This window comes from Lissotriton helveticus, chromosome 5_1 (assembly GCF_964261635.1).
Source record: "Lissotriton helveticus chromosome 5_1, aLisHel1.1, whole genome shotgun sequence".
Lineage (NCBI taxonomy): Eukaryota > Metazoa > Chordata > Amphibia > Caudata > Salamandridae > Lissotriton > Lissotriton helveticus.
The window spans coordinates 1279623614-1279636314 of NC_136065.1; the positions used below are offsets into that span (position 1 = coordinate 1279623614).

At 39.2% G+C, this 12701-nt stretch overlaps 1 protein-coding gene across 1 annotated transcript in view; it reads right to left on the reverse strand.

Annotated features, from left to right (window-relative positions):
- Positions 1-12701, reverse strand: part of IPO9 (importin 9) — a 514800-nt gene that overhangs the window by 381434 nt on the left and 120665 nt on the right. Inside the window, exon 6 of the mRNA XM_078644100.1 lies at positions 4640-4728. Coding sequence (XP_078500226.1) covers positions 4640-4728 — 89 coding nt within the window. The remainder of the gene's footprint in view (positions 1-4639; positions 4729-12701) is intronic.

Sequence of the window (12701 nt, forward strand, 5' to 3'; positions counted from 1 at the left end):
CATCATGACTGTCTGATTTTGCCTTCTTGTTGCCACAAGAAGGACAGTTGTCAAAAAGAAAAGGCATTTTAAAATAAAAATGCCACACAAAAAATGTCTAAAAAGACAGAAACCTTACTTGACAAGATGTTAAAAGTCAAAGTAAGTCCAAAAGATAGAAAATAGAAGCAAATTTCTGTCAGAAAAGCCAGAAATGAGTGGAGCTGTGTTACCAGGGTCCTTCCTGAAGGAGCCGGAAAGAACAACTGACCCAAATGTCACCCCTGAGGCATGATGGGATACTGGGGGTCATGAGTGCCTTAAAGGCACTGTGTCAGTTTTTTGTTGCAGGCAGCTACAGGTTAGCTTTTCAGTGTTTTTAGACTGTGTGTTTGCAATGCAGCCTGGGAGCTTTCTATGCTTTCAGTGAGTTATAAGAATTTCTACTGCTTTCAAAGCATTAAAACAGTTTCTAAACAATCTTTGGTGTTGTTTCTCATGTTTCTAATGCAAATGTATGGTGGAAATTCTTTACAGCATAATTCAGCTCTACTGTTTATTTGTCTGCAATTATATATATATATATATATATATATATATATATATATATATATATATATATATATATACATACATACATATGTATATATATGTGGGGCACATATAATATATGGTTTCCGGGGTCCCGCGCATGGGCTGGAATATTCTAATGCTTATGACTATTGATGAGGATCCCCTGGAAGAGAACTTTCTAAGTTGTAACAGCCTGATGTTCCCTCTTGCCCTCCACCACATGTGCCACTCTCACCCTCGCTATCCGTCTCTCTGAGACTCCTTGACACTCTCTTGCTTCAACAGAGGAGAGGAGATGGGGCGGTGGCTCTCAGGATTGTAACAGCCAGTGCCGATTCTGATGCTGGCCTCGGTGATCCGCGGCTCCTCCAGTTGCAGCATCACCAAACCTCTACATTGGCAATGGCAAAAGCAAAAGGACCATCTGCATCAGTGTTCCACACACTATCAATATTTTATATTATTTTGGTACTGCTATTGTAGTACTACTAGATTTACTACAAAAAGCACCCCCCCCACGCTAAATTTGGCCTAGATTCTTACTGTAGATGGAGCAACATTATAGACTATCACATCAACTTATACTTTGCAAATTTTTCTTAGCACTTCTGTTTTTCTTCCGAGCATTTGTGCGGTGCTCAAGCAATCTTGCAGTGCAAGTATTGTTTTATAAGAATCTAAAAACAAATAGTGTACAATCGGAGCGTTTCATTTTTATTTTTAAAGCATAATTACAGGTTACAGTTTCACCTGTTTCCAGGATTTTCTAGACATGGGGAATGCCCCTTAGCATTGCAATGGTACCCCAAATTGCCCAGGCCAATGATAGTCAAAACATACAAGTCATGTTTTGACTATCATTGGTGCTCTTTGCCCGTTTAACGAAGGGGCCGAATTCGGACCTGGGCAATTTGGAGTATCATCGCAACGCTAAGGGCCAAAATTCGAACTCGGGCGAAATGCATGAAAAAATTAACTGGCATATAACAATGGCAGCATTGCAATAGAGGGGCACTTTGATATATATATATATATATATATATATATATATATATATATATATATATATATATATATATATATATATATATATGGTGGCTATAGGTCTGCAATAAGTAATAGACAGTGTAGATTAGTCATTGATATAGCTGATATAAACTCATCCGGTACAAATGAAAAAATTGAATATAAAAGAGTGGTAGGCCCACGAAACAGGACGATAATAATAAAGGCTAAATGTTGTTATTTTAGGTTTTAAGCCTGTCTGCCATTTTTGGAATAGAGAAATGGATACCATACATTAAGCTCAGTTTTGAATTTCCGTTCAAAGTCTGACCCACAGTGATATATGTGTGTCTACACATGAACCAAATGAGGTGAGTGGTTGACCTTAGTGTCTGAATGTTGTAATATTAAAACACTATAGATCGGATAGGGGTAACATCTGAATATAATCTTATTGTTTCCCAATTAGGATTATACTCACCGATAAGGTGAAGCAACGGTGGACTTAAACAGACCACGTGTAAATTTGGAAGGATCGGTTAAGTAACCATCACTCCCTTTTCATACACGATTAGAGGTATGTATTTTATCTGAAAGATTGATCATCTGTATGAGTGTTAGAATGAGTGACGATATGTGCATGATGTAGTGTTATGATTTTAGGGATTTATGAATTATGCATGAAATATTCATTCGAGTGATGTACGTACCTTCATGTGACAAATAGGGATACAAAAGACTGTGTGGTTATGTTGAACCCGTTAAACATCTGTATGGACACGCTGATAACAGACCTTAAGAAAATGGTAATGAAGGTCGTATGTTTTCTCATATATTTGTATCATTTTTCTATTTAAACTGTATACTGCGTTTGTAAATGGTTTTTAAAATGTGGGAGGGGTCTCTATCAATGAAATAATGAGTTTAGCTAATGATTATGTCAAATAGATTGTAGGTTGTATTCATTGTATATTTTTGTTTTAATTAGGTGTATCTAATTTTAAACCTGTTGAGAGACAAGCTTCATACATGTCCTGATGAAGGTGGTACTTCAATAATTCACCACCACCGAAAAGCGTCGACGTCTGCACTTTTACATAAAGTTATATCCAGGAACAGCCTCATGTCTAAAGCAACTAATGAGTGAATAGACTGATGGCGTTTACGTATTAGATTCCTGTTGGGAATAACCTTTGTCTGATGAATTTAAGCACTTCACATATACTTCTTTGTCTCTCATGATGTTTTTTCATGCTTTTTAATGTGTAAATTCATGTATTTCTCTATTGCCATTTTAAATTATTTTAAACAAACCCTGATTGTGTTATACATTTGAGCTCTTTAGCTTTGTGTGATATATGGTTGTTTTTTGGGTTCAGATTTGTGTTTTTATCCATGTGGATGTATTTGTATGTGTGACATAACAGTGTATATTTGGTGACGAACTTGGTTGATTGTATACTTGGTCATAAGTAGATTTCTGTGCATGTCCAAGAGAGCTCTCTCAATATTTACCAGTGGTACCCTGTCTCTTGGCCAGTGGGGTCGCTTCCTGTTTTGCTCACCAAAAGTAGACTTGGCCTGTAGGCAGCGACCTTCAGAACCACTGGGAGGACTTCAACAAAGACCAGAACTCCTGCAAATAGCAGCTCTGCTCCAAACAAAGACTGATACTGCTGAGGACCAAGAAACCAGACACCTCAAACTGCCACTTCTCCAGTTGCTTACGACTTGAGAACAAGGAGCCCACAGTTCCCAGTGAGGTCCCCAGAACTCCAGAGTCCGGATCCACCATTGATTGACCCCTTCCAGGACCCCCTGACATTGCTTGCAGCCTCTGCACGGAGAACCCCCCCTCCCCCCCACCCCCAACCGTGAGTCACCCGGTAAGGGAAAAACCAACCTCAAAACGCACCAATGCACACTGCGCCCTGGAGAAGAGAACATGAGGTGCACCTACGTCCCAGAGCCCTCCAACTTACCTGCCTCGCTTTTCGTTCCTCCCAGAAGACTTCCTGGACCGAGCCTACAGGCTAAATCCAAAACAGGCAACCTCTATGGGATTTCATTGGGCTCCCAACACCTAAGCACCCTGCACCCGGAAGCCCATGCGCCACTGGTGGTGTGGACTTGGTGCCAACCTGTGACCTCCTTTGCTCCGACAACCCTTGGAGCTTGGCTCCCAAGACAGAGGGGTCTGCTTGTGAGCAGACCCCAACTGGGGTGCCCCCTCGCCCCATTGGCTAACATTGGGCCCGTGCGCTCTGCACGCTGCAGCCCTAGTGCCTCTGGTGGTGTGATTTGAGTGCCTTCTGGAATCTTGGTTATAACCCCCAAAATCTATTCTTGCAGGACGTGTACTTACCTGCAAACCGATAACATTCTTTTCTTCCATTGGAACCCACGTTAAGATTTTTCTCCCAAAAATGTTCAGTGTTAAACTGTCTTTTGTATGGAAACCAAAGTAACTGCTTTGGCCCCAAAATTGTCTTACTTACCTTTGTATTGTAGGACCCGCGGTATGATATCTAGGCATATCACCCTGAGTAGTCGATGTAACTAAATGGTAATCCAAAAGTACTTGAAATTTCCAATGTACTTTTGACTGTTTTAAAAGCAAATACAAACCTGTAAAGATTCCAATTTCAACCACCATTGCATTTTCTTGTAAAGTTTTGCATTTAAAAGCATGTTCTATTTACCTGTGCCAAGTCCTGGTTCTAGAAATAAAATATAAGTATACCTTACGTAAGTGAATACAATAAACCCTCAACACACCCTCCTGATAAGCCTAACTGCTCGACCACACTGCCACAAACAGAGAGGTTACTACTTACCTAATGTAGACTCTGCTATACCTGTGGGGAAACCCAGAGCCAGCTTCCTACACTCTCATTATGTGTCCTTTTGCTGTGACATCTCACAGAACAGGTTAGCTTTCGCTGCATGTGTTCCCCTTAGTATCTCTTTAGCCCGTCACAACTATTCTACCTAAATATTGTACCATTAGCTTACAATCTGCTTGCTGCTTTGGTAAAATTGCTTGATAACAAATACATTAAATGAAGTAGTTTACACGTACCTCAGCCATTGTAAAGATCTTGTACATCTCAGGAAGAATAACTGGAGCAACATGGGGCATCTGGGTGTCTGTCACCTCACGGGTAAACTCTAGGATGAAAGGAAGGTTTTCAGTGAATGGTCACTGTATGGACTTTGTATAACAGTGAGTTGAAAAGAATAGATGAGTAGAGATTTGCATGAGAACACGTTCAGTGCCCTAAGAAATAAACACCTATGATCAATACAAGTTTTGGATACAGATGGAAGACCGCCTTTCTAGTGGCCATAACCTAAGCCCATAGGAATAGTAAGTTACAGTAAGGAACAATAGATCGCCTTCTATAAAGACAAAGTAGTAGGACTCGCCCTACTTTCATTCCAAGAGCAGGGTTTGATTTTCATGTAACAAACTAGTTCCCTTTCAACTTTCTTCCACAATCATTCTACGCCAGATGAAAGGGATTTAAATTCACCTGGAAATAAAAGGGTTCTAAAATTGTGTCTACCACAAAACTAAAGACATAAGATAAACTGACCAACAATTTGTTAATTTTAGCTGTACAAGAAATGGATCAGCCAATGCAAAGTAGCCCATTTCTAAATGGATTTTTTCTGCATCTTATTACGTTACAGTAATGCCAAAGTGTCCTTGTCTGGTAGGCCAAGGACCCAGTCACAAAAGTGTAGCGCTGCTACTATAGCATTATTAAGACACAATTACAGACATATGCAAGGCAGCCACTGTAGGTCCATACACTTTCAGATGACATTTCTGTCTTTACATCGATTCCAGATCTAAATTTCAAGTGGACTAAGCCTCTGCGCATAATCTTTTTGGATAGCTCTGCAAAACATTTTGCCCTTTGCATTCATTTCCACTTTGTTGAGGATGGACTTGCTTTTCTACTTGCTCTCACTTAGCTGCGCTTCTAGTACTTTTTCAAGGTAATATTCATAATAGTCATAATAAACCCTCGCACCTCCCTGGAAGAAGGGAAGGAAAACAGCCTTCAGTTTATCCCAGGGTTCTTTCTCTCTCTAAAACTCCCAACTGTTACCTACAGTAGTGTTGGGATACTACACACCCCTCCTATGCATTTGTTGGTTTTCTTCAGGAGTTACATTACTAAATACATAAAAATGCATATAAATGTTTATTAAAAACGAATTCAAAGAAAAAATACTTTTTAATGAAATGCTATATTAGTCACTTCAAAGACTTTATTCAGATGTGACATCCATCCATAAAAGTTACACAGCAAATGTCACAATTAAAAAATAACATATGATAAAAAAAAGTAAAACTGGGATACATAGCATACAAAAACATCGTGGCATTCCCTATAAACAATTCTGCTGAAAGATACCTAGAGCAGCATTTCAATAAAAAAACTCACAGATGTGCATAGAATGAGCAGCAGAATAAGAGCATAGTGCTACAGGCGCTCAGTGATTTTTAAGAAGATCCAACATGCATAACTATTTAGTTGTCTGACAATTGCAGTAAGACAGTGAAGTATAAGCTAACATGCCTAGTGTAGGGGGACCTCTTTTAGAAGTGGAATTAAAAATGGTTTAAAACTTCATATGTTAAGTATCTATATGCCTAAAATAACAATTTTAATAAGCATTTGCAAACCAATAATAAATAACTGTTCTGAAAAAACTAAACATTAACAAAGACAATGGTTAGTCAAAAACATACAGTAGGCATAATTACAACCCCAAGGATTTTCCAGTTCTTACAGTTGATTTAAAAAAGGTTCTAACGCAGAAGCATGTTATGTCATATGTCATCTGCATGTTAGGCAACACATTTTGAATTCGTATGGGATTTATAAAGCGCCGGAATCGCCCCTGGAGTAGGTCTGCGCTGCAAAAAAGGCATACGACAGGTCTTAAGAAGTTTCCTAAAGAGGAGGAGATTGGAGCACTTGCGCAGCTCCAAGGGCAATGAATTCCAATATTTTGGCGCTAGATAGGCAAAAAGTTTGCCTTGTGTTCTGAGTTTTCTATAGCGGGGGACGGCAAGCTGCCCTTTACCCTCTGAACAAGCGATCTGCCAGGGAGGTATAACTTAAGTTTTTCCGCCAGGTGGCTCAGACTTCCACCATGAAGTGCCTTGTGGGCTAGGCAGCTAATTTTAAACTTAATTCTCTGGCGGATGGGAAGCCAGTAAAGCTGCCTCCGCAATGGTTGGGAAGAGGTTCTAGGAGACATTTTAAGAGCGCGCGGCAATGTTCTGAATCACCTTCATTCTACTTAGAAGGGATTAATTTGCCGATGCAAGGAGAGCATTACAATAATCTAGCCGGCTAATGACCAGGGCCTGGATCCGGATTCTGTGGACTGATAAGGGAAGCAATTGGAACACTACGGAGAAGCCTCAGAGTGTGATAGCAGGAGCCTGTGGTGGCCATGACTTGGTCTCTCAGATTGAGTGAGGTCCAGATGGACCCCCAGGTTCTTAGCCATAGGCTGCAGGACAGGAGCTGGGCCCAGCGTAGTAGGCCACCAGTCAGGGGACCAAATCGTTTGAGCAGTGCCCAAATATCAAGATCTCAGTTTTGGCAGCATTCAGCTGGAGGAAATTTTCTGTCATCCAACCAGATATTGCTTGCAATGACTCAGCAAAAATATGTTTAGTTGAGTCTTTGTCATTATCGAAAGATAGGAGTAGTTGGGTATCATCTGCATAGGAATAGGGAGTGAATTCATGTTCTCTAATGATTTTAGCAAAGGGGGCCACATACACATTAAACAGGGTGGGGCCGGGTCAAGATCATTTGAGTACGCTAGTTCAGAAAGCTTGCAAGGATTAGTTACTTACCTGTAACCCTAGATCATTGCCATGGGTATACTCATCAAAGTCATAAGCACTAGAATATTCCCACCCAGACCCCGGAAACACAATCATATATGTGAAAAACATTATATATATATTCTTTACCACGGACTTGTTAAACCAGGAGGGGTTGGCGAGCACGCGAACTATATATATATATCTAGATCTAGCTAGATCTAGCTAGATCTAGATCTAGCTAGATCTAGATCTAGCTAGATCTAGCTAGATCTAGCTAGATCTAGATCTAGATCTAGCTAGATCTAGCTAGATCTAGCTAGATCTAGCTAGATCTATCTAGATCTATCTAGATCTATCTAGATCTATCTAGATCTAGATCGATCTAGATCGATCTAGATCTAGATCGATCTAGATCTAGATCGATCTAGATCTAGATCGATCTAGATCTAGATCGATCTAGATCTAGATCTAGCTAGATCTAGCTAGATCTAGCTAGATCTAGCTAGATCTAGATCTAGCTAGATCTAGCTAGATCTAGATCTAGCTAGATCTAGCTCGATCTAGATCTAGATCTAGCTCGATCTAGCTAGATCTAGATCTAGCTAGATCTAGATCTAGCTAGATCTAGATCGAGCTAGATCTAGATCTAGCTAGATCTAGATCGAGCTAGATCTAGATCGAGCTAGATCTAGATCGAGCTAGATCTAGATCTAGATCGATCTAGATCTAGATCTAGCTCGATCTAGATCTAGCTCGATCTAGATCTAGCTAGATCTAGCTCGATCTAGATCTAGCTCGATCTAGATCTAGATCGATCTAGATCTAGCTCGATCTAGATCTAGATCTAGCTAGATCTAGCTCGATCTAGATCTAGATCGATCTAGATCTAGCTCGATCTAGATCTAGCTAGATCTAGATCTAGCTAGATCTAGCTAGATCTAGATCGAGCTAGATCTAGATCTAGCTAGATCGAGCTAGATCTAGATCTAGCTAGATCTAGCTAGATCTAGATCTAGCTAGATCTAGATCTAGCTAGATCTAGATCTAGCTAGATCTAGATCTAGATCTAGCTAGATCTAGATCTAGATCTAGCTAGATCTAGATCTAGATCTAGCTAGATCTAGATCTCTATCTCTATCTCTATCTCTAGATAGATCTATATCTAGATAGATCTATATCTAGATATATCTATATCTAGATATATCTATATCTAGATATATCTATATCTAGATATATCTATATCTAGATATATCTATATCTAGATATATCTATATCTAGATATATCTATATCTAGATATATCTATATCTAGATATATCTATATCTAGATATATCTATATCTAGATATATCTATATCTATATCTAGATATATCTATATCTATATCTAGATCTAGATATAGATATAGATATATCTAAATATATCTATATCTATATCTAGATATCTATATCTATATATAGATATCTCTATCTAGATAGATATCTCTATCTAGATAGATCTCTACCTAGATAGATCTCTCTATCTAGATAGATCTCTCTATCTAGATAGATATCTCTACCTAGATAGATATCTCTACCTAGATAGATATCTCTACCTAGATAGATATCTCTACCTAGATAGATATCTCTACCTAGATAGATATCTCTACCTAGATAGATATCTCTATCTAGATAGATATCTCTATCTAGATAGATATCTCTATCTAGATAGATATCTCTATCTAGATAGATATCTCTATCTAGATAGATATCTATATATATCTATATCTATATCTATATCTATATCTATATATATATATATATATATATATATATATGAGACACACAGAGTTCGGCGTGCTCGCCAACCCCGTCCAAATTCCACACTCCTGGTTTAACAAGTCCGTGGTAAAGAAAAAACCAGAGCCGGGGCCCAAATGATGATCAGTGCAGTATTTATTTAGGCACACGAAAAAACAACCCTACGCGTTTCGAAGCCTAAACTTCTTGCTCACGGGTGAAATTGTTATGGGCGGCCATTCTATTTAAAGTGACAAATTGTAAACAGACTTCCGTGCACGTGATCAAAAGCGAAATAGACAAGTTACTACATTTAGCAGAAGATGTCCGTTTTTACATATAAACATTTGAAGACTCAAAGTGTTTTTTCAAAGCCTTGGGATTAACACAAAACAATCAACAATATATTGATTGAAATATATACAAAATCAGCTGATACTGCCCAAGTGGGCAAGTTTCATATTACTGGTGTAATTTCAAAGAACCATATTTCATTTAAAGTTCGATGGTGTGTTGCCCATGTGGGCACAAACAAACCCGTTGCTGCATGAGTCCTCAGTAGAATCTGTAAGTCAAAGGGACAAAAAATGCACAAAATTTTACTTTTTCAAAAAGAATGGAAATTACTTCGAAAGCAGACAGAAAACAATCTATATATACACTAAGTTTGCAAATGGACGGCTAGCTCTTCCCCCACATTATGACCTGCGGGCTGTGTGGTATTGTACCGGATGATGTAACGGGATTCCAATTTGCGCAATTCCAACAACCTATTACCACCCCTCTCCTTGTTTTCCACACAATCAATGACAAAGAATTTCAGTAAATTTGGGTCCTGGTTATGTACAATAGAGAAATGCCTTGCCACTGGGTATTGTGGATTCACATTTTTTATTGCTCTCAAGTGTTCAAGTACTCTTAACTTGGCTTTGGTAGTCATGCCAATGTAAAATTTATCACACGGGCATTGCAGTGCATACACCGCATACTCAGTGTTGCATCCTAACAGCTTGGTGATTTTGTGTTCTGCTTGGTTACTACAAATCTTGAGGCTTTTGCACTTGTGGCTATTTTTACAAGCCTTGCACTTGGTGCAAGGAAAAAATCCAACAACTTGTTTGGATTTAGATGGCTCTTGTACTAGGGCATTACTCAATGTGTCCTTAAGCGATTGCGCTTTTCTGAAGGACACAGATGGATTCTCACTGAGTGCCTCTCTCAAGTCATGATCTAATTTAAGAATATCCCAATATTTGCTGAGACTTTCCTTAAGTTCCCAGGATCGACAATCATAATTGGTGATGAATCTGATTTGATCAGAATTCTCACGTACTTTGGGAACCAACAGATCCTTCCTATGCATTTGTTCAACCTTATTTTCAGCTTGCTTTATCACGGTATTGCTGAATCCCCTATCCAGGAACCTTTGACACATAACGGACTTTTCTTTTTCATAGCCTGCCTGTGTACTACAGTTTCGTTTTGCCCTGATGAGTTCCCCAAAAGGGATACTTCGTATCAAACTGGGGGGATGGCAACTTCCTGCATGGAGCAGGCTATTCCCTGCAGTCGGTTTACGAAAGAGAGAACTCGTAAGTACCCCATCTGTGACTTTCAGATTAACATCTAGGAACTCCAATGTCTCTTTGCTCATATTGCTGGTGAACAGTAGATTGAGTGAATTATCATTCAAAACAACCTCAAATTCCCTTGCTTCTTCCAAAGTCCCTCTCCACACACAAAAGATGTCGTCAATATAACGGACCCAGAGAACCAAGTGGTCAGTGAAGTGGGAGATGTTTTTCACCACCAACTCCTCCCACCAGTCGAGGTACAGGCCTGCAAACTGGGGGCAAAGCAACTGCCCATCGAGGTTCCCCGGGTCTGCTGGTACATTTGTTTGTTAAAGATAAAAAAATTGTTTCTCAAACAAATTTCAATCATGTCTAATAACATGTGCGTGTGGAGTAGATGTGAGACAGATCTATTTCTCAAAAAATGCTTGCAAGCATCAATGCTTAAGTCCTGCGGTATGCTGGTATAGAGACTAGTGACGTCAAAGCTGATAAGCCAATAATCTGTGTTCCACGTCACTTCATTGATTATTCTTAAAAAATCAGTGGTGTCCCTAATATAAGATGGAAGTGATTGGACCAATGGCTGTAGGAAATAATCGATATACCTGGAGGTATTTTCCAATAAACTATTATTGGAAGAAACAATTGGTCTTCCAGGTGGTACTTCTAGATTTTTATGCACCTTGGGGAGTAGGTAAAGGGCTGGAATAAGTGGGTATTTACACAGTAGGTAATTATATTCATCAATTTCAATTACCCCTCTGTCTCTCCAATCCAACAGTTTTCCAAAATACATATGTTTAGATGCATTGTATTCATTGACATTTGAGATTCTGTAATTGTCACCATTGCCGAGTTGCATCAAACCCTCTTTTAAATACATATCTAGGGGCCAGATGACGACGTTGCCTCCTTTATCAGAGTTTTAATTACAACATCTGTCCATTCTTTCATTTCCTGCAAAGCCAAATATTGTTTTTTATTTAAGTTTAAATTCACATGTTCTGCACGTCTTTCAATTTTTCTCATTTCTATGAGCATACCTGCCTCAAAACTCTCAATGCTGCTGTTATTAATTTGTGGGACAAAGAGAGATTTGGGCTTAAAGTCACTCGTGCTACTCGCCCCAATATCAAAGTCAATATTTAAGAGGTTGAGGACTGGATCATTAATCACATCCTCACACCCAGCAAGCTCATGCACTGCCTGCAATGTCTCAGCATCATTAATAGAAAGGGCGCTCACTTTGACTTTGTTATCATCTTTTCTTAAACGAGGCTTAGTAGCAAACCATTTCCTTAATTTCAACTTTCTTGTAAAGCGAACTAAGTCAATGCGTGCATCCGTGAAGTTAAATTTGGCTGTCGGACAGAAAGATAGACCTCGTGACAGTACTTCAAATTGTTCAAGTGTTAAAATATGATTAGAAAGATTTACCACTGTTTTGCTGTCTTTGCTCTTCATTTTAGCGCTTTCTTGCCCCTTGTCACGACTCCCACAGGGCTTGCTGATCCAATTATATTTGCTGATCCTCCTTTTACTCCTTTGCCTCCTCTGCCGCCTCTGCCACGACCTCTTGGCGGAGTTTGACGACCCCGGGCCAGAAGGACTACCTCGTTTAAAATGCGGTATTTTGCGTTTTGTGGTTCGACCACTTCAGATACATCACTCTCGGTACTTTCACCATCCAAATGTATCAATGGTGTTACACCCTCAATTGCGGTTTCATCTACTCCATCAGCTTTATTGTTTGTTTTACTTTTCTTGGGTGTTTTGGTGGCAACCCGCAATGCTTCAAATTTTTTGGCAAAAGTGAGGATCTGGCCACTTTTATAAACAACTTCATTCCTGTAAAATGTTCTTAGTTTTTTTGCTTTAATTTCCTCCTCCACTTTTTCCAATCTTTTTTCCTTTTTGCTCATTTCTG